The sequence below is a fragment of the Lacerta agilis genome, chromosome 11, assembly GCF_009819535.1.
Source record: "Lacerta agilis isolate rLacAgi1 chromosome 11, rLacAgi1.pri, whole genome shotgun sequence".
NCBI lineage: Eukaryota > Metazoa > Chordata > Lepidosauria > Squamata > Lacertidae > Lacerta > Lacerta agilis.
The window spans coordinates 30,014,926-30,041,763 of NC_046322.1; the positions used below are offsets into that span (position 1 = coordinate 30,014,926).

At 41.1% G+C, this 26,838-nt stretch overlaps 1 protein-coding gene across 3 annotated transcripts in view; it reads left to right on the top strand.

The window, feature by feature from the left end:
* The first annotated feature begins 7,123 nt into the window (after positions 1–7,123).
* RASGRF2 (Ras protein specific guanine nucleotide releasing factor 2) overlaps positions 7,124–26,838 on the top strand; it is an 88,032-nt gene continuing 68,317 nt past the window's right edge. For all 3 annotated transcript variants that reach the window (XM_033164767.1, XM_033164768.1, XM_033164769.1), the window contains exon 1: positions 7,124–7,504. In XM_033164767.1, the coding sequence (XP_033020658.1) occupies positions 7,220–7,504 (285 nt within the window). In that variant the 5' untranslated portion in view covers positions 7,124–7,219. The remainder of the gene's footprint in view (positions 7,505–26,838) is intronic.

Here is a 26,838-nt window from a genome sequence, read left to right on the forward strand (position 1 = left end):
CTTGCCTGAATGCAGTCGGCATCTGAAGTTGGGTCCAGTCCTAGGGTTGAGTAAACCGCAATCCATGTGGTCAAATGGACCAGGGGTCAGGGAATCCGATGATCAGTTGGCCAAGACAAGCAGGAAACACCAAGGTAGGGCCAGGAACTACAAGCATTCTTACCAGCATCTGACTACTGCTGGAAGCTCTGCTTAGGATGGCTGAAGCCAGATGTTTCTCATCAGTGTCTTCTTCTCTGTGTCCTTGAAGGCTGATCAGCTGCAGGTGGAGTCACTCAGTATTCTCCCCCCTTCAGGCTGCTGTTCAGCAGGCCAAGCTGACTCCTGGCCCATGACACCCCATCCCTGGTTTATGCGAATAAGCCAGAATTATTATTTGAAGCTTGCATATTAACAAACCATAATTAAAGCTAACCACAATTTGTCAAGGTTCAAGCATAACAAACCATGGTTAACTGAAAATGGAAGCAAATCCTTCCACAATCCTTTGCTACAGCTGTGCCAGTAGCAAAGGCCTGGCGGCAAACAAGTAGACCCCCCACCCTCAACTTGCTGATAGTTAGTAAAGGCAAAGGTCAGAGCTGAGTTGTGTGTGTAAGCGAGAAGCTGGAGGAAGAAGGCTGAAGCTTTCCAGGTAGAGAAATGCCTGGTTTCTGCTTGCATACAAGGCTGTGACTATGTGACAACCTTCTTGGAGTGTTAATGCTGTGAACCCCTCCATCATAGACTCAAGTTGTATATTTGTGTAAATAAATCATTTGCCAGAAATACACGACAGTCTTCACTGTACCTCATTCCGAAGGAAACATGAACCCTGTGTAAGTGCCTGGAACTCCTGAAATCTCTCACTGCTCAGAGAGTGGGGTAGCATGCAACGATATGTAACACGAAGCTGTTTATTTACTATCTTGCTTTCCAGGCAAAGATTGTCTCCCTAAGCAGCTCACGTCAAAAAGAAAAAGAAAAAACATAGACAGGCACTGCCCTGAGGCTTATAAACTAGAAAGTAAAGACACAAGGAAAAGGGGGTTGAGCTGAATGGTGCAGGAGGAAGATCAGTTTGACAATGCCAGAACAAAATTGTAAACAGTAAAAAAAGGAGGCATTTATATCCACATGGATCTTGCTGCTTGTCTTGCTTGTCTAGAGGTGCTGAAACTGTCCCAGCAATCCTTGTTCCTCTGGGTAGTGGCAGAGGCTTCCTCTTACTCCTGAAGCCCAAGGGCAAGTGGTAGTTGGAGTAAAATGTGGCAGGTGGTGAGGGAAGTGAGCTACCTGCAGTATCCTCATTCTCATTCTCTGGCAGATGCATGGGGCTAGGTTGGTCTTCTTTTTGACAAGATGTTCATTCTAGAAGGCAGGGGATGCAACTTTTCTCCCCACAAGATAGTAGAGACCAGAGTGTTTCCCCAGTTCAAACTATGGTTTAGTGTTACATGAGAACGAAACCACAAGCTCACTATGTGAAGCAATCTTCATGGTGTTTGTTTGTTTTTCTAAGTAACACTTTAAAGTTCAAGGAACAGCAGTAGCAATACTACTAGCAACACTGAAAATGACAAGGACATTGAATAGGATTTCAAATGCAATAAAATAGTACATAGAAAATATATCAATATAGTAGTTTTGAATTAAATCCAGAATTGTGCTGATCCCATATTCTTATCTAAAGTAAAGCCTTCCAAAGATCTTTACAATCAATTGTTATTCACCAATTATTTAGTTGAGTGCCTCTCCGTGAAGTCACACTTAAGCTTAAAATAGGGTTAGTTTGAAGTGGATTATACTAGGAAAATACATAAACTTCCACAAGCTATATAAGCCAGTGGAAAATAGTTCCCTACTATATTTTGGAGAGGTTCTGAACTGCATAACAGATTAAATGTTTATATTCAGGGGACTATAGGGAATGATAGCTACATCTGCTTTATGAACCCTGTTTCTATTGAAATGATTTTCAAACTTCTGTAGCAGCTGTTTGCAGGCTTTCTAACAGAATTCATCTGTATTTGTCTCACGGGGTGTTGTGCATCAACAGTGCAACTACAATGCTTTTTTGCCTTTTCTGTATAACACCGGCTGTATCAGTTGACAACAGGTCTGTGCGCTTTTCCTTCCTAATGAAGTAAAATTGCCTAGAACATGCTTTCGGAGTATAGTGCTAAAGAGAGCCTTTCTAAATTTTTGAACACAGTTTCTTAGTGATGCAGTTGCTTTGAATGTCTGTCTCTTGGGCAACATTCAAGCTGAATATAAACTATTAGTGGTGAAATTCCACCCTGATATAACATGTTGCTTTAGTGCTAATTTTGTTGCCATAGTTACCAAGTTCCTTTTGATACATTTAGCAATGCCAAACATTTTGCTTGTTGCGTTCTCCTATCAGAATATCTCAGTTGACTCATGTTGGAGAATTATCTGGGTGTTCTAAGAATTATGCAATCTCTATCATGATGTACCAGGATCTTTTCCATCATGGAGAGTCAATCTGAACTTTCTTCCCAAATGTTCTTTGGGAAACTCACAATGGCAAGACCTTTGGTGTGCCTATTGGTGAAGATAGGAACATAGGAAGCTCCCCAGGAGTTGGGTAAGTTAATAAATTATAGCCATCTTCAAATATCTAAAGGGCTGTCACAAATATGATGGACCTGTTGCTCCAAAGTAGGACTCAGACTATTGGGTTCAAATTTAAAGATCAGAAGGAAGGGCATTTGACAAAACATTGGGAAGAATGCCCTGGTGCCTGAGGGTCATGTAGTCCTACCCCTTGCAATGCAGGAATCTCAACGAAGGTATCCATGACAGATGGCCACCCAGTCTCTGCTTAAAATCTTCCAATGAAGAAGAGTCCTTCGTTAGACATTTTTAAGTAGATACAGGTAGATGCATCTGGAGGCGGCTGTACTAGTTGACCTCTGAGGTGCCTTTCAATTCTACAAGAAAGGCTCAAAAGCACTTTCCGGGGTCATGTAAGAGTCCATACAACATACTATGCTCGTAAAACAGGAATAGAATTCACCTGCAAGTAACTTTCTTGGGTTCCATTATCACTGCAGATGGTGACAGCAGTCATGAAATTAAAAGACGTTAGCTTCTTGGGAGAAAAGCAATGACAGCATCATAAAAAGCAGAGTCTGTATAGTTAAAGCTATGGTTCTCCCAGTAGTGATGTATGGAAGTGAGAGCTGGACCATAAAGAAGGCTGATCCCCGAGGAATTTATGCTTTTGAATTATGGTGCTGGAGGAGACTCTTGAGAGTCCCATGGACTGCAAGCAGATCAAACCTATCCATTCTGAAGGAAATCAGCCCTGAGTGCTCACTGGAAGGACAGATCCTGAAGCTGAGGCTCCCAATACTTTGGCCACTTCATGAGAAGAGTCTTTCAGAAAAAAACTCTGATGTTGGGAAAGATGGAGGGCACAAGGAGAAGGGGACGACAGAGAACGAGATGGTTGGACAGTGTTCTCGAAGCTACCAATGTGAGTTTGACCAAACTGCGGGAGGCAGAGGAAGACAGGAGTGCCTGGTGTGCTTTGGTCCATGGGGTCACAAAGAATCGGACACGACTAAACAACTAAACAACAACTAATGGATATATGAACACTGTTTACTGTAAATATAGGATACAATAATAAATACTACATGTAGTCTCTAAATGCAATTTCACAGCAAACCAAAATTAAGGTGGGAATGCGCAATATCTGTAGCTACCACCAATTGCTAAAACTCTTAAGTTTTGTAGTGGAAATGTGACACTGTCATCTACATGCACATGCATCTTCTAGTCCAAAAAGGACGAAGGAAGCTCCTTGTGCACCATCCTGGCTGGATTAGGACACTTAGGCATAGAGTGGGAGTGCATTAAGCATGATTTTACAGCAATTTCAGTGTACCAGCTTAACATGCTGATTAATTCCCCCCCCCTTTTTTACTGTAAAAAAATATTTTGAATACCAGGTTGTTGTTTTTTGAAATGTGTATCATTAGGAAATGCAATAACTTTAGGAATAGTAAATAACCATTAGGAAATGCAATAACTTTTTAAAAAAAAATAGCTGGAAAACACTCATAAAATCAGATTTTAATTATTTAGACTACATGGTCATTATATCCCAACATAAGCCATCTTATCAGTATTGTGCCCCCTTCCACATACACAATTGACTGAACTACAGTGAGAGATTTAACAAAGATGGGTTTGTGATATGTTAAGCTGAAAAATAAGATTCACAAATGTGAAATTATACCATTGTGTATACAGAAAAATAATTACCGGTAATAGAAACCTGTTGTTATAACTCAGTTGGTATATCCTGTTTACTTTTAAAATGCAGCTATGGTTTTATTGTAGCTGGCAATCCTTTATGGTGATTAGTGCAGAGGGATGTCAATGCTACAGAGATTCTAATGGCAAACAGCTGGAACAGCTGGTCAATTCGGATTTTGCCAATTTGTTTGATCTTGTGGGAGATATCTTGCAAGTTTGAGTGACCTTGCAGCTGAGCTGCTATTGCAGCAAGAATATGTCAGCCTTACTTTCACTGAGTTTGATTTTTGGCTCAGCTGGCTGCTCAAAGCAAATAAATAATTGCAATAACCTGCTTTTGTATAAATAGTAGAGGATGGCTGCTTTTTAAAAATCTCACCAGGATCAAGTTCATCTGAGCACTATAAATCACTCTAAAGTAGTCTAGGGGAATGAGAAAAATGTCCAAATCACTGCAGATTGGCTTTCCTTTCTATTCTATTAAAATGGCTGGAAACAAAGAAAGCATGTTATTATTCATAACAGGACTTGGCTTTATGCACATACAATTCTAATTGATGAATTAATTAATAAAGTGATTAATGGTGCAATCCTGCCTACCCAAAAGTAAATCCTTGTAGCTCAATGAGACATACCTATGAGCAAGTGTCTAAAGTAAATGACTGAAGTAATAGGGTTTTAGTCTTAAACTTATGGGCCAATTGACTGATATTTCTTTAATCAATCAGCTTGTATTTAAATTTAGAAGAACACAGGCATCTAAGCTTTTTTGGGAGGGAGGGAGTCCCAAGGTATTGTGTTTAGGTGGAAAATGAACTAATACAGACATCCTGAGAAGCAGAGGTAGGGGAGTGTGAGTGTGGGGGAAGCATATTCACAATAAATTTCTTTTTGTAATGTTTAACTTCCCTTTCTGGCTACTAGCAGAGTTGAGGAAAGGAACTATATGGAGAGAATAGGGGTCAAGAGGTTAATGCCTACTTGAAAGTCACACCTTGCCTTCTTATCCTTCCAAACTCTGTGTGGGCACAGAAAGGCTGCCCTTTTTTTCTGGCAGGGCTCTAGTGTTTTCAACAACTGCATAACAAGCTTGAAAACACTGGACGCTAGCCAGAAGCTTCTCCTGCTACTACATTTCAAAGCTAGAAAAAAACACACCTTCAGTTGTTTAATTTGTGCCTGCCCTATATTTATTTTCAAAACTTGTACCCTGCCCTTCATCGCAAGACACCAGGGTGGGTTACAACAATAAATACTTAGAACAATAAACATAAAACACAGTAAAATATCAGCAATCTGTCAATTTCCTCACATACAGACGAGATCCTCATAGTTAAAAGGATTGAAGAAAAATGCAGGTATTTGGCTGGCATCTAAAGCTAAATAATGTTAGTGTCAGCTGAACCTCCAAGGGCAGTTTGTTCTACAAGCAGGATGCTATTTCAGACTTCACTCAACACTGCAAATATCAGCAGGCACTGCCTAGGTTGTTATTTGTCCCTTATTGCCTCCAACCACTTGAAGGGATGCAACTCAGCACTAAAAAACATACTCTGCATTCAAAAGGTCTCATGTTCAATTCCTGGTGTCCCCAGGTAAGGCAGGGAAATATTCCTGCCTAAATCCATGGAGGGCTGCAAGCTTGTCAGTGCAAACAATGCTAAGCCACTGACTGAATAAGGAAGGCAGCTTGCTATGTTGCAGGCCTCTGCACTCTTTCATCTTACTCAGATGACAAGGAGAAAAGGAGCTGGGTGTCATCAGCGCACTGGAAATACCTTATCCCAAATTCCCTGGTGACCACTTCCAGCTACTACATAGTGATGTCAATTCTAAAACAAAGGACTCCTGTTAAGAAGGAAAAGTAGACAGCATTTATGAGCTGGGTATGGAAAATACTCTCACTGTTATTATTTGCATGCTCTACACCAGGCCTGAACCTTGGCACTAGAAAGGGGTTCTGGAGCTGAACGTTTGCTAAGCCCTGCCGCGTGCCCTACGAGTATCTGAAGGCATTTTATGATCGCTCCATACTAATCTCTCCGTCCAGAAAGCAACGCTAGAGAGCCTAGGAGCGCCCTGAGCCGTCCACTTAACTTCGCCGAGCAGCATTATTTTGTTTGTTTGTTTCGCGGCTATACCACAGTCGTGGACGCTGCAGTCTCCCTCTCCCTCTCTCCAGCCGTGGAAATCTGTGCCTGTCTTACTCCTCTCGGCTTCCTTTTTTTCACGCTCCCTTCGGCCAGCTCGACTGGCTGGAGATAAACCCCCAGGAGGCGATGGGGGAGGAGAGAGAGAGAGAGGGAGCTCAGCTCCGTTCGCGCAGCAAGAGAGGGAGCGAGGCGGAAGCGCGCAGTCCCAGGGAGGGGTCGTGCGCTCTGGCAGCGGCGGCGGCGGCGACTTTGCTCTTTAAATTGGTCTCAAAGCCGATTACAGCTGATCTCCCACGTGATATTTCCCCTTCTGGCTCCTGGCGGAGTTTGGGGAGGGGGGGGGGCTGAAATAGCAGCAGGAAGAGGAGCAAGAAGGAGCCGGGGAGCCAGCTTGTGCTGGGAAGAGCCCGCGAAAAAGCGCGCCTCGCAGAACTTTTTTTTCTGGGCGAAAGGCGCGTGAGGGAGAGTCCTTCGCCAGCAGCGAGGGATGCGCAGGAAGCCCAGGGACACACCGAGGACCCGGCAGCAGCTCAGGGTCGAAGTGAAGGAGCAGTAGCGCCCGGGAAGGCGGCGGTGGCGGCACCACCTGAAGCAGCCGCAGCAGCACCGGCACGAGGGTCCTCATTGGCGCGCCACGACGGAGCGTGGCTGGCTCGGGTTGCCCCGCCCCGCCTTGGCCGTCGAAGGAAGCCGCGCTCACGATGAGACGCTTTCTCTGCCGCTCAACACCGGGCTCGGTCTGAGGGGAAGGCTGAGCAGGAGGCGCCCGGGACCCGGCGGCGGGTGGAGGCAACATGCAGAAGAGCGTGCGCTACAACGAGGGGCACGCCCTGTACCTGGCGGTGCTGGCTCGCAAGGAGGGCACCAAGCGCGGCTACCTGAGCAAGAAGACGGCGGAGACGAGCCGCTGGCACGACAAGTGGTTCGCGCTCTACCAAAACGTGCTCTTCTACTTCGAGAGCGAGCAGAGCGCCCGGCCCGCGGGCATGTACATGCTGGAAGGCTGCACCTGCGAGAGGGCGCCGGCCCCCAAGGGCGCCTCCGCCGTCAGCGCCAAGGAGGCTGCGCTGGACAAGCAGGTAGCTGCCCTTTCCCCGCTCGAGCCCCGTCCGGCGGGGCTCCCTCCGCTCCCACACCTTCGGCTTCCTTCCCGCGCTTTTTCCTGCGGCGTTGCTTTCCAGAGCGTCAGCAAAGGAAGCGGCTCCTCCGGGCAGGGTGGGCTGGGGGTTGCCTGCCCAGAGCAAGGACCCCGGGAAGGGCATTGAATGGGGGCATGCTGGGGCTCAGTCGGCTATGGACGGCACGCTGTAACGGAAGTTCTGAACGGGCCGGTGTCTGTAGATGAAGCGCGTGGAGGAAAGGGAGGGAGACCTCCGCGGGGCTGCCCGCTTTGCAAGCCGCTGGTCCCCAAAGCTTGCAAGTTCCGATTTCCCTAGGATAGGGCTAGTGTTCGCCACCCCCTTTGCCTCTTCTCTGTGTGTCCTATGGGGATACAGGTGAGGATGCCATTCTGCAAATCGACCCGGGTGTGCAATAAGGAATGGGATGGGTTTTGCCTGCGTAACTTCGTCTGTGGTGTCGGTAATCCAGCTGTCACCAACACGATGTTGCCGATTTGTCTTCTTTTTAAAGAAGTGGTCAATTTCTACAAGATTTTGGGCTTCCGACTAAGTGGAAATTGCACTTGCAAGCCCTTCCCCAGGTTTGAGTGGCATGGGGAAATTTCGACACTGTATGCAATAGGAATGCATTTTCAGTAATTGTTAGGCTCTAGGTATAATAATAAGGGGGAGCTGGCATGAGGGATAGTATGTTGCTCCACTTAGCTAATTACGGTAGTCTACCTGTATGGTTGAGCTGCTCCAGCCCTGCCCTTGTGCCATCCTAGATGTACGTGGACAAGCTGCAGTTCAATACACTCCAAATGTATTTTGAACCATCTTGTTCTTTATTATTTTTGCTATTGGTACCTTTCTAGGGCAGAGCCTTAATAAAAACAGACCCAGATGCTGCTCAAGTAGAGGTCCGAGACTTAAGATATCAATGAATAGTAACTATACCTATCCTTAGCTGCTTTGGAGAATTTGTAAGAAGCCACAGTGGTACTGATGGGTTCATTACCTAAAATATTTTTTTTCTTGCTACTATTTCTTTCTCCACCAGAGACCAAAAATTCAACACTACAGAACAGGGGGAAGTGGTGATTAGAAGTTGAGCAAGCATAATTCCATATTTGTTAGAAAGGATTTGAAATACTATCCTGTTTTGTTCTTACAGTATAAAGAATTGTGCCTTATATATGATTTTTGGTTGTTGATGATGAACAAATATAGCCTGTGGTACCCACTTCTTGGAAAAAACACACTGTCTGGAATTAACCTAAACAAGCTGGGTTTTCTAGATTACTTAGAGTGAGATTTTATGAAATACGGTAGTTGGACTATATAAACCTTTAAATATTCAGTTTATGGCTTGGCAACAGCTACTTCTGGTGCTTCTGAGCACCTTAATCCTGAATAAAACAAAAGGCTCAGTAAAACAAGAGTTTTTTTTGGTTTTTTTTAATGAAACTGTTTATATGCTAACTTATAAAATCTACTCATAAGCTAAACTAAATGGGTTTAATTCGGTACAAATTGCAAGTAAAACTTGTTATACTTTAGTTTCTTTAAATGTAACTGTAATATAAATTGTATATGTGAACTGCAGGTCCAAATTCTCCAGCTGTTTACACAATCATATATAGACCCGAAGACTTGAGCAGTAATACTTACAAGAGGCAGTACAGCCTCTCAATACAAGGATTCGAAGAATCTAGTCATTACAGTAGGATAGGAGCCACAAGAAAGTCAGGGATTAGCACTGGTTTTAGTTTCTGGACATTTGGAGATAGAATCAATAGTCTCAAAGTTCAGTAATGGACTGCAAATGTATTTCTTCAATTGGTATCTGGAAGCAGGGATATTCTAGACCTACAGATGGATCTGTAAAGTTGAGTGGTGGAACTTGGTTACTGAATTATGTTGTAAATTGCTATGGACTCCTTTCTTGATAAACTTATAAAATGAGGACAATTTATACTACCCAGATACGTGTGATATGTGTTGCAAAATAATATGAAGAGGCAGTACTAATGGAGCAGATATTTGAGCCAAGCTTCTTAGGCTGTGTACACATTATTGGCTTAAACAGCAGCTAGGTCTTTCCTTTTCACAGTTTGGATTGAAGTTGGTTTTGGGGCGGGGGGAAACACATCAAAATGCAGTCTTGCATAAGAAACAGCAGGTTAGATACGAATTGTGGCTAATGTCGTGTGTAAGCCACACGAACCAAACCAGTGGTGGGAATGCATTGGATGTAGGCTAAACGATACTGTTTACTGAGTTTTGGTAAAGCTGTTCTTATTTTATCTGTAAGCCATCTTGAGTCCCTGTCAGGGTAAAAGTAGGGTATAAATAAATACATAATAACAATAATGTTAAAAATAATTTTAAAAAGTTGCTTCTTTTTGTTGTATTTGCTGCAACAGTCTAACATTGCTATATCCCTCTGGAATTTATTGGCCTTGTTATTATTGTGTTGTGGCAATCAGGAGTTAGGTTTGCACCTGGTGGGTATTGACTCACCTGTTTCTGACTTCTGTAATCAAGCTTTGGAAGTGCTTTTCTCCAAAAAACAAACAAACAAAAAAGAGAAAAACCCTTCTTGAACTGTAAGCTTTTGACTTTTGTTTTTTTACAATATAAGAATAAAATGTTGAACAGCTTCAAAAATCTTCCCATCAATTTAAACAGTAATGAAAAAAAAATCCTTCTAGGAGAGCTACATTGGTGAAGCATCTCACCTGGTGTGACATGTGAGTAAGCAACAATTGTATAAGTGCACTTGTTGGAAGTTCCACTGAAATCAAGTGGACCTTCAAGTGAATGTTCTTTGGACCAGGGTATTTGTTTTTCTACTTTTGTAACTGTGTTGGGCCTAATGATTCCAGATTCAGCTAGCAGGATCTAACAAAAAAAATATCCTTCAGTGGTGCATACTTCATTTTAGTGAGCTGCCAGTCTACACCCACCAGTCAAATTAGATCTAATTTTAGGCGTTAATGCTTGCACATTGGGACAGCCAATGCAGAGAGGGAGATGGCTTTCCTTCTTTCTCAGACAGAACAAACCTTTTACATGCTCTTTATGTGTTCTGCTTTTGCTTAGGAAATAAGGTAGTCCCGAAACATTTCTAAAAGATAATTATGTTCTACATCTTAATCCGAATTGTGATTCATTAGAAATAAGTCCCATGGACCTAAATGGAATGCATTTCTCTATAACTAGTCCTGCAGGGCAGTTTCATGCATGTTCACCCAGAAATAAGTCCAGTAAGGCTGGTCGAGCTTGCTTACATTTAAGTGTGCATAGGATTACAGCTCTGGAGACCAACTCTTTGTCCCCATGCTGCATTCTAGGATGATGTATGATTTGGAACAATCCCTATACTGGTTTGAAACCACAATTCATGGCATTGTGCTGGCACCAAAAGTGATCTATTGACTTTTGCTGTAGTTCTGCTTCTGCATCTTGTGCGCATCACAGATTAGGATGCTTACACAGTAACCAGACTGTCTGGATCCGTGGAGGTTCCTCATTGGCCCATAGGTCTGCTGCAACATTGGGCCTGTCACTGCCTTTCATCCTAACCTACCTCACAGGGTTGATGTGAGGATAAAATGAACAGGGGAGAACCATGCTATGCTCCCTTGAGCTCCTTGGACGAAGGTGGGATATAAATGTAATAAACATTAAGTAATTATGCACACATTTGACCGTAGTCCACAAAAGCTTACGCCATAATCAATTTACAGTTGTACCTCGGGTTACGTACGCTCCGGGTTATGTACTACTTGGGTTACGAACTCTGGTAACCTGGAGTGTGCGCAATGCGCGGATGCGCACAAGCATTCTGCGCAGTTCGCGCATGTGCAAACCGCTACTTCCGGGTTTTTCATGCGCTTGTTTGGGTTCCGTACTTTTCGGGTTACAAACTGTAACCCGGAACCAAATACGTACGCAACCCGGGGTACCACTGTACTAGCCACAAGTCTCTGCAGTAAGTAGTTTCTATTGAAATTAAGTAAAGTTCCATTTGAATTAGTAAACCAATTTACTAAATTAGCAAATGTCAGTAAAGTATATCTTTGTGGAGTAGACAGGCATATTTGTTTCTTTATAGCATAGTTAGAATATCAGATTAATTGCATAACATATATGTGTGTGTGGTTTTTGTTTGTGTACCTCCCTTTTACCAGTCTTGGTTTGAACTGTTTAATGTAGGGCTTTTAAAATAGATAAATAAATTATTGCTTCCATCACTGAAAGCTGTAGGATGAGAACAGCAAAATCACATTGTGATGCACAATTTGTTCCCCCCAGGCGCAAGTTGCTGTCTAGGAACTGAATGTCAACAAAGCACCATGAGATGTGTGTACCAGCTACTAGTACACTAACTACTTAACGTTGGCATTTTAGTGGTGTCATCAAATGCCCTAAACAGGCAGTGAAGATGAGGATGGGCGGGCACAACTGCATACTTATTTCTTCCTTTCTTATTCCTCTTTCAGAATTTTATATGGTGTTTGAGATCAAAAACGTGTAGCTGTAATACACTGAGAAAGAAAGGATTAGAACAGGGGTAGGCAACCTAAGGCCCGTGGGATGGATGCGGCCCAGTCGCCTTCTCATTCCGGTCCACGGACGGTCTGGGAATCAGCATGTTTTTACATGAGTAGAATGTGTCCTTTTATTTAAAATGCATCTCTGGGTTATTTGTGGGGCCTGCCTGGTGTTTTTACATGAGTAGAATGTGTGCTTTTACCGGTATTTAAAATGCATCTCTGGGTTATTTGTGGGTCATAGGAGTTCATTTCCCCCCCAAAATATAGTCCGGCCCACCACATGGTCTAAGGGACGGTGGACCGGCCCATGGCTGAAAAAGTTTGCTGACCCATGGACTAGAAGCTACCACCAGAGCTGCAATTTGCATCCCACTTACTTCCTAGACCAACTCACACAATTGGAATTACTCTTGTGCAGGCGTGCAGGTAATTGCAGCCTCACATCACAGTCATATTTTTTCCTTTGGTTGCGATAATTTTTATTTTTAGACATGTATTTGCAGACAGCGTAAGAAAACAATCAATGCAGCCAACCAATGGTGTGTGTCATATTAACCAAAAAATTTAAACATAGCACACTACGTGTTGGTTCCTAAAGGAGTTAGCACTGTGTTTCACTTCTTCACAGAGGATCTCCAAGTGAATTTCAAATCGTTACATTGGCTTCTAGGCAGTAGGCGTTATATAAAAACAGAAAAATGTAACCCCTGTGGTTCATTGATTGTACCAGAAAAAACGAACATTTTATGTATTTATGTAACAGCGAGAATATCAAGTCCTCTGAATACAATTGTTTAATGTTTCTGAATGAGAAAAGAGGGGGATGGGGACCCTGTTTTCCCCTGGATTTTGTTGGACTACAACTCTGTTGCTCCCTGGCTAATGCCTATGTTGGCTGAGTTTGATGGGAGCTGGAGTCCAACAACACTTGAAGGGCCACAGATTCCTAGACTCACATTAAGTCAATTCATTAGGGGAGTGTTGCTTTTTAACTGAAACTATTCTTCTGGTTTTTGTTTTGTTTCTGTATAAAATGAATAAATTTGTGAAAATGACATTAAAATGCATAATATTAGTAAAGTTTGATTGCAAGAATTATGTACATTAGTCACAACTGGAGACCAAAATTAGGAGAAATTCGCACTAAAATGTTGAAGAATTTTCATGAGGATTAAAAAAAAGCAAATTACTGCAAAAACATTCAGAACTGAATTTATGACTGGGAAAAAAATGGAAGCACGATGAAGCAGATCCTTTCATCCCTGGAAGAGGAGGGGGGGACCTTTTGCCCTTTATCCCTTTTTAGCTGTAGGAGCTTGTTCTTCATAGACCTAATGGTTTTTATGTTTGTGCTGCTGCAAACATTGCAAATGAAAATTGGAAGGCCTGGGGGAGGGAAGGAGGGGGGCTTATCAAGCTGGTGTCCAGCATTGTGGCCCAATAGGTGCAGTGAACTGAGAGAGCTTTTTGATAAGCAATCTCAAAATTACTCCCAAGCAATGAAACTATGAAGGATGCACAACATTTAGTCATATTAAAGCATTTTATAGACAAATGTTCTTTCCCTAATGCTGTGTTCTCTACTTTGCAGCTTAGTGGCAGCTACCTTGGCTATAGGCCAGAACAAGTAATGGCATAAGTGTGTTTTTATAATAATTTAAAGGACCAATAGCAGAATTAAAATGGAAAGGAAACAGTGTGGACCTTATTAATGGTCTTTTGTCTTGTAAAACAATTGCCTTTGTCCTCGAAGCTTTGCTGAAAGGCAACAGGTAAATAACTTAATTAGTTGTTAAATAAACAAATCCCTGGGTTTTTTTTTAAAAGCTCTAATGCAAAACAATTTCAGTTTGTTGGCATTCAGGAAATTGTAATGATGTAAGGGAAGACATTCAATTGCATGCATATCAGATCACTGTTGCTCTGTAAACCTTCCACTGTGTACCTGCTGTCTTGCTTGGTGGCAATTTGTAGTCTGAACTGCACAGACTGATCTGCTTTCAGAGCAGCAGAGGTGACCTGTACCATTTCAGTGCCTGAGGCAAAACCACCTGAGGTGCCAACACCACCCTGCCCAAACCTTGCTTACTGGGGTCGCAATTGCTCTCCAGCAGTCACTTTAGCCACACAATCCTTGCAGTGGAAGGGGTGGGCGGGGCCCCTGTAGGGGCACTGCCCTGCAGGATTTTGCCTTGTGAGGTGCGCTGTTTCATGGGCAGCCCAGGCATGCAGAACAAGACTCTACACAGGTATTAAGGCACTAAAGGAGGCTTCAGGTTGAGCAGAGTATGGTGGGGAAGAGGAGATATTCAACCATTTCCTTTCTAGAATTTCGTCTACTAAAGATTGCCCCCCATGTGCATTATTCATGAGGGATAAACTATACAGACCCTCATATACAAAAATAAAAATAAAAATTCCTTCCAGTAGCACCTTAGAGACCAACTAAGTTTATTCTTGGTATGAGCTTTCGTGTGCATGAACACTTCTTCAGATACACTGAGAAGAGTGAGGAGTTAACGACTGCAATTTGTCTTAAGGGAAAAACAAGGGGTGAGATGCCTAAAGATAGCTTTGTCATGTATAATGAGATGAGAATCCAATGTCTTTGTTCAGACCAGGTCTCTCCATGGTTTTAAGTTTGGTAATGAGTTGCAATTCAGCAACTTCTCTTTCCAGTCTATTTCTGAAATTCCTTTGTACTAAGACAGCTACTTTGATATCTTGTATAGAATGTCCTGGGAGATTGAAGTGTTCTCCTACTGGTTTCTCTGTCTTGTGATTCCTGATATCAGATTTATGTCCATTTATCCTTTGGCGTAGGGTTTGGCCTGTTTGTCCAATATAGAGAGCTGAAGGGCACTGTTGGCATTTGATTGCATACACAATGTTAGAATTTCAGAAATAGACTGGAAAGAGAAGTTGCTGAATTGCAACTCATTACCAAACTTAAAACCATGAAGAGTCCTGGTCTGAACAAAGACATTGGATTCTTATCTCATTATACATGACGAAACTATCTTTAGGCATCTTACCCCTTGTTTTTCCCTTAAGACAAATTGCAGTCGTTAACAGTCAACTGGTTTTCCACACCCATCAGCCAATCACTCATTCCCACCACCCTTCTGAGTAATACCCCTCCTCACTCTCTCACTATATATAAGGGTCTGGTGACTTCTGTTTCAGTGTATCTGAAGATGTGTGCGTGCACACGAAAGCGCATACCAAGAACAAACTTAGTTGGTCTCTAAGGTGCTACTGGAAGGATTTTTTTATTTTTTATTTTGTTTTGACTATGGCAGACCAACACGGCTACCTACCTGTAACTAGACCCTCATATACGGTAGTTTGGGAAGAAAAGTAGGTTAAGAAGGGGCAATTTTGAACAGTGAAACAGCTAGGGAGGGGAAAGGACTAAAACATCAACCCCCCACCCCCGTTTTCTCTGATATAAGAAATACAGTATCTATGTAAGAAAGATGGGGGAGGGAATGGAAAAGAGTCTTAGTTTTATCCCCAGCTCTGTAATTATGTGAATTCCTCACTTCTGGGTGTTCTGCCTTTTGATCAAAGAAGACTTTGAAAAACCTTTCTTTATACAGTCACAAAACTGGTATCAGGTTTTATTTATCTTGGAATATATGTATACTTCTTTCTGTACACCTTGAGGGGAAAGGCAGAATACAATAAACAGCAAGATCATGACATCTAAGAAAAAGGTGGAGAAGCCACATATCAGGAAAAGCCCAATTTCATACACATGGACTAAATTTCTTGGACTAAATTTCACTACATATCTATCATTTAATTACCATAGGCTCGTGCATTCATTGATTGCACATACTGTTAACTTTATCCTAGAATGTTTAGGTTTGATCAGTATGGCACTGACTACATTCATTTTTGTTTATTTAACAAAATTTATATGCAGCTAGACTGTAAAAACAAAACAGAACCATCTCTAATAGGTTTGCATGAAGGCATTTATCATCCCCACAAACTTCCTCCGTCCTTTGAAATCTTAGCTTTCCTTTTTCCCCTGTGTTTTTGGTAAGTGTAACCTTCATTGTGGTTTTCTAAACAGTGTTATGGGCAATTAAAATAAATTGCTGAGCTGAGATTGCTAGACCACTTGGCAATGGACACAGCTCATTTGCAAGCTAATTCATGTAACTTTATTACAGTTGAGCTATAAGATCATTCCAGTCACTCAAATGTTGCTCTCTCTTTCATAATAAGCAACTCCTAATTAGTTTATTTTTTGCAGAAAGCTAAGTAGGAGATGCGTATGCTAGAATTTACCAGGCAGAATAATGCCAATTTGTTTGCAGTGGTTGACATGTTGTCTCAGAGGAGAGCTGGATTCAGATCCTTGTAAAGCATGCTAGGTAGTCAATCTCTTTCCTAGCTTCTGCTACATCACAGTTTTTGAGGATAAAGGGGCAAGGAGGGAAAATAATTATTGCTATCCTAAGTTCCTTAGAAGACAGATGGGAGGAAAAACAAATAACATTAATAATAAATACAATTTACACTTGTAATACCTGAAGGACCTCTTCTCCCTATATAAACCATTCCAGACGCTGCGTTCATCATCACTGGCCCTTTTTCACATGCCTCCTCCATGGGAGGTCCGGGGGGGGGCCCTCATCTGTACTGGCTCCCCATTTGTGGCATGCTCTCCCCAGAGAAGTTCACATGGCACCTTCATTATATATTTTTAGATGTCATTCCTCTTCAACCAGGCCTTTGGCTGATTAATATCCTACTGATTTTTAAATGTGTTTGTGAGAAGGGGGGGTTTGTTTTTCTGTTTTGTTTTACTTATTTACTTTGCTTTATTCTGAGATCTTATGATAAAGGGTTTCTTCTTCTTCTTCTTCTTCTTCTTCTTCTTCTTCTTCTTCTTCTTCTTCTTCTTCTAGCTACTCTAACTTTTATCTGGAGATACTATAGTGTAGATTGAGACTTGGACTTTCTGTACTTAGTGCATGTTTTCAGAACTCTGGTTGGTCCCCTTCCTAGGAGAACTCCCTGAGATTAGTTCACTGGATTATGGCACCTAAATGTATGTAAAAACTTCATTTTCCAAGGGGATACACAATGGAGATTTTAAAGTCAAGGGAAGGATCACAAGGGCACAATTAACTTGAGAAGGTCACCTGTATGGGTTCAGTTGAATGAATAAGCCAATCGCACATAAGATCTGGTTGATGGTGCTCTAAATCTCTCTTTTCAGTGTTTAAAAGTCTAGTGTGAGCAAAGGAGTATTCCTTTCATATTGCACAAGTTTACCAAAACAACAATAGTCATTTACAAACAATTTTGGTAAAAACGGAAGTGCAGGTTAGAGGCATGTAGGGATGGGAAATTGCAGCTACAGACTGTAATAATCATGCACAAACAGATTTAGGCTCTACTTACTTAGAAGTAACCCTTATTGACATACTTCTGAGTAGACGTGGTTAGGATTGCACTGTAAAAAGTTTGTGGCGTTTCCGTATTCTGAGTGGTACTGGAAATAATTGTTTCTCTTTTAGCCCATGTGCCTGAACTGCAAATGTAGTCACCTAGCATTTTCATATACATGCCCTGAAGTTTTATCTGACTTCAAGGCTATTTTTATTTGATCCCGAACAGGAAGGATATGGTCAGGGTGGAGTACTGTGAGAAATTTTGCCAGTAAATGGGGAAAAACAATGTGAAAGATAGGCAAACAATTCTAAAACAATTTTGCTAAGTGTAACATTTTTGGAAATCTTCCCAAAATTTGTTCGTTTGGGTTTTTTTTTAAATGAATATTTTAATGCAATAGATAAGAAAACCGAGAACATGTAAAGAAAAAAAACATGCTGCGGTGTATATCAGGAAAAACTTTTAGTGACGTTAATGAGGGTGTAACTTGCAAGATTTCTCCTCTGAGATAAATTCTATAATGTGGTGCTTCTAGTTCAAATCGGAGCTTTAGTTCATACATTGGTGTTTCCATATAATTTATTTGTTGTATTAATAGGCATCCAATAGTGTTCTCTCTCACACACACTCTTTCGGGGTATTGAACAAAGAAGGGGAGGGGAGGAAAGTGATACTAAAAAACAAAACAAAAACAAACAAAGGAGAGTCCAATCAGGTGTGGCTGGGTGCGTGCTGAGATGTGGTGTATAACCAGCAGCAGTATGTTGACATCATACCTTATGGAAAAAAGAAAATGGAGGAAGAAGAGGGGAAAAGTTAGGAAGCAAAGAAGATAGTAGCTGATGAAGCTGTGGACTTGAGAAAGAGGAAGGAGGTCCCACTGAAGCTGGATAATTTGAGCTTTGTCAAGGTTAATTTGAAGATCTTTGTGATGAGGTGCAACCAAGCTGGTGAAATTCCTAAGGCAAAGATAATAATGAGTCTCACGTGAATTTAGGTGGTGATGAAAAACATGGTTCCTGTTCTTGTTCAGCCATTGACAAATAGCAGTGTGCATTTGTTTTGGAATGGATGAAAACTTGAATGAAAGGGGAATCATTCAATTTATTTTCCATTCGTTTCCAAAACAGTGTGTTTTGTAGTCAACTGGTATGGATAGTTCTGGTGTTTCATTACATTCATGCAATTTAAGGATAGGATTGGCTTTCTCCAGCAGCAGTGGATCTTCTTTACCTGTTGTCTTTGTCCTGGCAGCCAATATCTTATTTAGCTGGAATATTGCATTATTCTGGGACATTGTAGAGAAATATTACAGGCAGCAAATGTATGCATCTGTCAACATGAGCAAGTTCATGCAAGTTGCATGGCTTTAAAAGAGGATTTGAAATACATGGAGGGTAAAGCTATCAGTGGCTACTAGCTATGATGTCTATGTTTTACCTCCATTTTCTAGATACCAGTTGCTGGAAATTACAGTGAGGAGAGGGCTCTGGTGCTTGAATCCTGCTTGCAGGTTTCCCACAGGCATCTTGTTGGTCTGTGAGAACAGGATGCTGAACTAGATGAGCCATTGGCCTGATCCAGCAGGCTCTTCATATGTTATTATGCAGTAGTCCCCAACACAATCACCTTGGGAGTGTTCATGGAGGCCAGATTTATGCTTCAGACAGGGCTGCAGAGAGGCACTATTTGTACACATAATTCAAGAAATTAAGCTTTTTCAAGTGTGGAGATACAGCAATAGCTTAAAAAACCAAACCCTGTTGATTTCTGCTATTAAAAAGCACTGGCACCCAGCCAATAGTAATAGCTGGGAGCAACTGCCAGGACCATATAACACTGGCCCTGAAAGACCTACATTGAAGCCCAGTACAATTCCGAGCACAATTCAAAGTGTTGTTGCTGACCTTTAAAGCCCTAAAGGACCTCGGCCCTGTATACCTGAAGGAATGTCTCCACCCCCATCATTCAGCCCGGACACTGAGGTCTATCCCTCACTGCAAGAAGTGGAGTTACAGGGAACCAGGCAGAGGGCCTTCTGGGTAGTGGCGCCCACCTTGTGGAATGCCCTCCCATCAGATGTCAAGGAGATAAGTAACTACAACTTTTAGAAGACATCCAAAGACAGCCCTGTATAGGAAAGTTTTTTAAAAAAATATTTAATGTTTTATTATGTTTTTATATATGTTGAAAGCCGCCTAGAGTGGCTGGGGCATAAATATAATTATGATGATGATGATGATGGCGGAAATCCCACAATTTAAAGTCCAGGGGATATGGTGGCTGCAGGAAGTGACCATTTAGGTTTGCAAAGAATTGGTCATTCAGGGAGAAAAGAAAATCCTGATGGAAAAAGAAGCGGAAGAATGAGAGGAAAGAACCAGGATACTAAAGGAAGCCGAGGGAGCAAAGTGGAATAAGAAATGACAGGAAGAATACTGGAGCAATATTAAACCATCATCACCATCATAAAGCTGTTCATTCCCAGGGCATGGTGTAGAAGAACATGAAGCTGTCACCCAGCAAAAGTTCAGCTGGTCTAGGTCCAGCGATGCATGGATGGGAGGCCACCTGGTCACCCTGTGGATGCCACATTGAATTATATTATGGGAAGGCAGGTGGGTTATAAATGAAGAAAATTAACTGGAGATAAGCACAGAGGGTGTGCCTTTGGGGTGTATGGATATAACCCCACAGCCCCAACTGATCCAAGACAGAAAGGAGGATCATTGGATGTGCTGAAAGAATGTATGCGAGTGTCACACTCTTTAGCCCAGCAATGAATCCAGTTTCCTAGGTCAAAATATGATGGTATTTATATGCTTTTAATGGTAGTATTTGGTGGAAGCTTGCATTGCAAGATTACTTTTCAGGGATTCAAAGACATAAAAGTTTGGTTTATCTTTATACTCTGAAAAGAATTCTGTTTACCATTAAACAGTAATTGGAATTTGAGCACGTCCTATCCTTTAAAATCATAGCAATTATAGGTTTCCCAGTTTTACAGCATACTTTACTTTCAGTTCTTGTTCCTGATGTAAAATGTTATGGCTGTGGCATATTTCCCAGTGTGAGATTCCCGTTTGAGTGCATTTATTTACTGTTATTGTACATTTAGAAAATTACTTCCGAAATGGTAATATGAAACTGCTATAAATTCTTACCAGATGTATCAATGCACTCTGTGCAGGTGCAGTTATGCTGCTAGTTAACATTTAGCATACAGTAAAATATTTGCGTTATTTCAATATAACATGATAGAATCATTTATGTTAAGAGTTTTTAAACTTGATAGAATTATTAAACCAATTGGGGCAGATTTGAGGATGTTATAGTGAGGAACACTCTTTCATCCATAAAGATTAAAGGCTTCAGTTCCATCCACTGCAAGTGTAGCAGCCATGCCGAGAAGGGCCATCACAGGACAAGGGTGGAGGACCTGTGGCCCACCAGATCTTGTTGGACTCCCATGTCCCATCTGCCCCAGCCAGCATGGTCAGTGGTTAATGGGAGTTGTAGTCCTCCAACAACTGGAGGGCCACAGGTTCATCACCCCTGACATTTGGCATAATTGGACCCTTCTCCCATACCTCACCCACAATGTGTGCAGATAGTTATATGGACAGGTACTGCACCCTAGTGTTATTGGGAATGATCAACCTATTCATGCAAGCCATATTCCTAACTAGCTTGCGCCCTCCACATGGTCAAGGAAGTGAGCATTCATGTTAATAGCCAGTTGGCTGGATGCATGCCCAGCTGCATGCACTGAGGGGCAGGAAGAAGGGGAAAGACCTCCATGTGTGTTCTGTGATGATCCCTCTGTTGCCACGTGTGGCATGCTCTGTGTAGATTTAATCAAACCTTTGTTGTCTCTCTCCTCTTCCCCATAGGAGCTGGGCACTCGTGTTTCATGTGGTCTTTTGCCAATTATGATGAAATTCCCCTTCTCACATTTAATTGGCAAACTGAAGTTAATTAAGATGATGTTACTTTGAGCTAAACAGTGACTGTATATTGAGAAAGTAATTGGATTTATGACATGCTTGTACAAACAATTAATTTGACATTTGCCAGGCCCTTTGTTAGAAAGGGAAAACAACACTAAAATATCACATTCTTTTGATAGGATCCGTAATGATTCAGATATATTATAGATGGTAGATAATCAATTCAGAATACAAATTTGTATCATTCATGTTGCACCCACAACGACAATTTTGTTCTCATGGTTGATTGGCCCAAGTGCAAGCTCCTTCCATGCCCCTCTCTTACACATGCACTTGCTTGGACCCTTCAATCCTTACTTATTAAACCATAGTTTCCTGTGACATCCAAACTGTTAAACTGACTTCATCACTGCTTTTAATTGATAATCTCCTGGTTAGTAACAGCTATTAAACCAGTGATTCCTGTTTCAGACGTCATGGGTAACGGTGGTTTTATAAGCCAGGATAGAAGCACTGAAACTAGAAGTGAAGAGAGAGTATGTAGCCACACAGCTTCTTCTTCAGTCAATAAAATCATGGTTTATTGACTTAAGATTATTATGAAGCAGATCATAGGCTGAAATCTAAAAAGGTAAGACAAAGAAATACAGACTGGCTTTTTCAGTTTTGAAACAGATGACAAAAACATAAGAGTATGGTTGATTTTACCAGTGTCAAATAAAAGGATAGGATTTTAACAGATGTTAAAGAACCACAGAATTTTTGTGTACACATCCTGATGCATAAACCAGTTTTATGGCTTAAACAAGCAAACCTTCCCCTCCAGCACAGCTTGCATGGAGCAGGAGAAGCTAAGGAATGGCAGCAGGGTGCTGGATCATGCAGAGCTCCCTAGGCAGCTGGTATTTGGAAGCACATGATTATTATGTAATACTGGAGGATGCATTTCTGTATACAACTACTAATATCATCAGGAAACCAATTCACCAGTTAGATGGAAGAAATGTTGATTTCATGTCTCAGGCTGCTTCTTTTTTATATTTCCCCCCAAACTATTTTCACGCTAAGATTTTGAAAAGTGCCACAAGATTTTCCCAGGGTAGAATGCTGCTGTACATGATGCTTGATCATTTAATGATCATAAATAAAATTGCAGAAATTAAAGGTTGAAAGTATTACTCTGCAGCCATATGAGGTCAACATGTTGCCCAAATGGAGGGCAAGTCCATGTTTAACTACATTTTATGACCAAACTTGAAGGTGTATGCCTTTTCTCTTGTGAATGGCTGCTAAAGATCCAGTTAGACACAGTAAAAATATATTGAACTGAATAGTATTGATTCTTTTATTTGTTGTTTTGCCTGAAGTTTTCTGTACAAAAAAATCAATGGGAAATTCTAAATTAATATGCTCAAACTTTTCTTCATGGCCTTTACATAAGGTTTTTTCTACTTTTTTGCAAAACGCAGAATTTGTATTTAGAATGTGAGTAATCTTAAACTCAGTTTATTTTAGGTCAGTGCAATAAAACATTCTAAATCTGGATATATTCGTTTTTAATTTCATAAGGACATGACTAATTTCAAAGAACAGGTATGTCACATAGATGACAGGACAAATTTATTTTCTTTTGTCCAGAGTGAGACAGATAAAAACATGTTCAAATTACAATTGAGAATAACTTGTTTACATGACATGGTAAAGCAAACTATGGTTTACTGTGAGCCCACACATTTGCTCAGTCCCAGTAAACCATGGCTTGGCTTACTGTGTAGTATAAACTGGTGGTGGTGATGGAAGTGATACCATCTTGCTCTTTGCCCTAGGCAGCAAATTGTCTTGGGCTGACCCTGGTGTGGAGTGGAGGCTGCTTCTTGCACAAACTGTTATTCTGACTTCCTTGTCCTAACTCCCAGTAATTGTGTGGAGGCATAAAATCACTCTTTTTACCCACCTTTTTGGCACTGCTTGAATCGGCTAGTAGAAAAAGTACAGCGTTGATTGTGTAAAAACCTTGAAAAATCTGAATCATCTGTCTTAAACTTATATTTATGGCAATGCGTCCATCAAATAGGTGGGAGGACCCTGTGGACTAATAGAAACAAAACACCCTTCATACTACCTCCCTAGCATTTTCTAGCTCTCATGTACCTTTTCAAAATGTTTCTCCATTAAGAGAGTACTTGAATAATTTGTCAAACAAGTGGCAACTATTCCCATGGCAATTTTTAAATAAAACAATATTAGTGTAATTGTAGGTTCATCCATTTATTTGTTTTTTACTGTTCATACTGGATATCAGTTATTACTTTATATTGTTTTAAAAATAGTTAATTAGGTATTTCCTTTCTTAGTTCATTGTTTTAAACATAATTCCACCATTTTTCCTATTGTAAGGTTGTCATCCTATGCTTGCTTACCAATAACAGCGAGGCCAATTTCTTGATACCAGAGCTAACCCAATGGGCTAATAAACTAAGGCTGAATCCTTATAAGGTAGAAGTGCTGTGGGTGGGTGGCCCCTCTGTTTGGGAATTGGGTTCACAGGTTCGTTGTCTGGGAATAGTTTCAAGTGGCTAGGAGTGCTTATTCCCAGGTTCAGTTGTTTCTCCAACTAAATCAGGATAGCCTGGCCTCAGTTGCCTGTGTTCTAGTAACTTCCTGCCTGGACTACTGTAATGTGTTCCATGTCGGGCTGCCCTTGAAGCTAGAATGTGGCTTCTAGGCTGGTAAGAAGGGCAGCCTAATGGGACCCTGTGTCACCAGTCCTGAAAGCACTGTACTGGCAGCCATTGAGCTATGGGGCCAAATTCAAGGTGTTAGTACTAGCATGTAAAACCCTAAATGGCTTGGGACCCCAGTTCCTAAAAGAGCACCTTGCTCAACATCATCCGGCAGGTGAGGCCTTATTGGTGTTGTCTCCATTGAGCCCTGCCTACTTGGTAGACTGCCCTGCCTAGTGAAGTGCATCTGTCTCCCTTATTATTGTTTACCAGGAAAAACATTCCCCCAACATTTGATGACTGAAAGACACTTTTAGAATGTTTTAAACTTCTTTTTTAAGTATGTTTTTGATTGTTGCTTTTAATGTCTTATCATTGCTGTATCTGCCACACTGGGCAGCATGAAGGATGGGGTATAAATTGAATTAACAGTAATAATAAAGCTGTAATTACACTTTTGAAGGACTTACTGGAACTAGTTACATACCTTGGGGCGGGAATGTGAGTGGTTTCTGTGTTACTTATTCCAAATTGTCTTAGGGAAATCTTCTCTCCTGCCACCCACAACAAAATTGGAACTGTTTTTACTTTAGGTCTGACTCACTCTCTAGACACAGTTCTACAAAGTTTCTACAAAGTTACGTCTGTTCCCTTTTAGTGCAGCAACAACACTGATAGCACATTTGTAAAGCTAAGCAGGGTCCAGTATGGTTTCAGATAGGATGGGGAACCACATGTTGATATTCTAGCATTGCAGTGGGTTAGAGTAGGTTCTTGATCTCCTCCTCAAGTCCATACTACAGGAGGAAGTAGGAGGGGAGAGCATGCATACTCAATACTTGTCAAGGTTAGGTGCTACATCCAAACCAGCTCTCTATCTCCAACAGTAGCCACTCAGATTCCTTATCTGGAAGACTTCTTTATTGAATGTGTATGCAAAAAGCTCATCTGTTGCAGTGTTTAGACATTACATCACTTGCAGGGGAGCAAACATGTTACGGGCTCTTGAACTATAAGTAGAACATGAACTCCTATATTGCTTGTACCTATCTTGTAATTAGAGGTAAGTTTTGTAGGTGAAAATCAGTAGCTGAAGATGTGAATCTGTCCTTAGTGCTATAAATATTTCGTACCACATACTAAATCATTTTTATGGCAGTCTAAATCAGTGTTGTGCGAATTTTATTAATTCTCAAATGGTGAAACCAAGAGGCTTTGTGTGTGAGTAAAAAATAACACGTATCGACAGATTGCTGCACAAGAAAATGCTAAGAGAGTTTCATTTCTCGGTCAGTGGTAGACTGATGAATTTCATAAGTTGGTGGATCCCCTTAGTAATAATATGTTTGGAAATTGCTGACTTAAGCTGATCTCGTGGTTATGAAAGGTTTTATTAGTACAATTTTTTTTGTAATTGATTTCTACCTTTCAATAATCATGGCGAGAATGCTGTGTTCATTTTAAATCTTCCTTTTAATCATTCCTGATTGATTTAAGCACATAACTTCCAACTCCAAAAGCAAATTAGGTATATTTGTTTTACATCAGTGCATGAGAGTTTTTTGGGTAACAGGTTTTTTGATAATCTAACAGCTTCAATGGTAGATAAGTACTAAAATCAGGTAAAGATTCAACATATACTGTAGTAGAATATAGCAGTAGTGAGACAGTAGGCACTGCTTTTCTTAAAGAAATACAGTTAGACTTGACAATATTTTATATTGTTCTTAAGTTTTATTTTAATCTTATGAATATAATGACAATATACATGCATATAGCCTGCTGAATCAGGCCAATGGCCATCTGGTCCAGCATCTTGTTCTCACAGTGGCCAACCATATTGGCAATTCATGATTAAGCCACATTTTTGTGGAACCTGGAGTGTCACTTTTAGGGTTTCCTGAGTTTGTTTTTGGTTACACCTTGTGATTAATAATCTTTTAAACTTGGTTCATAAAACTAAAGTAGGGAGGATTATTCGTAGGAAAAAGGTTGTTACATCTGAATAGTTACATGCATGCATTAAAAAAACAACGAAAATAAATAAGAATATGCATCCAGCTGGTTCTATCCAAACTGGTTCCTATGAGCTAAAATTCTGTTAAGCAAATGTCAGAGTCCTTAGAATCTTATGTTATTTAGCAGCTCTCTCTGGTTTTCAATGTACCACCTCAGGTCTGATCTTCACTTCTCCTGAGAACCTCCAATACTTTGTCTTTGCAAGTACCTCTCTAACTGTGACCTTGAGCTATCTTTTTTTTTATATATATAAACCAAACCACAAACCAACCAACATTAAAAAGTACACTTTTGCCTTAATCCCCTTTGCAGACCACGTGCTGAAGTGGTTATCCGCCAGCCAAGGTTGACTCTAGGAATCAAGTTAACCACGTAATTTGCAAACCCAACTTTATACAAGATCATTGTTTCTTTTTAAACAGTCCAATTCTTTCACACAAGCCAACTTCAAACCTTGAGTTATGAAGCTGACTTCTTAAACTAACAGTGTTTGTTTTAAACTAGGATATCTAGTTCGTACATATTTATTTGAAAGCGAAGCTAAATTTGGCAGAAATTACCCACTGAGCCTAGGGCTTGCTGACCAGAAGGTCGGCGGTTTGTATCCCCGCGACGGGGTGAGCTCCCGTTGTTCGGTCCTA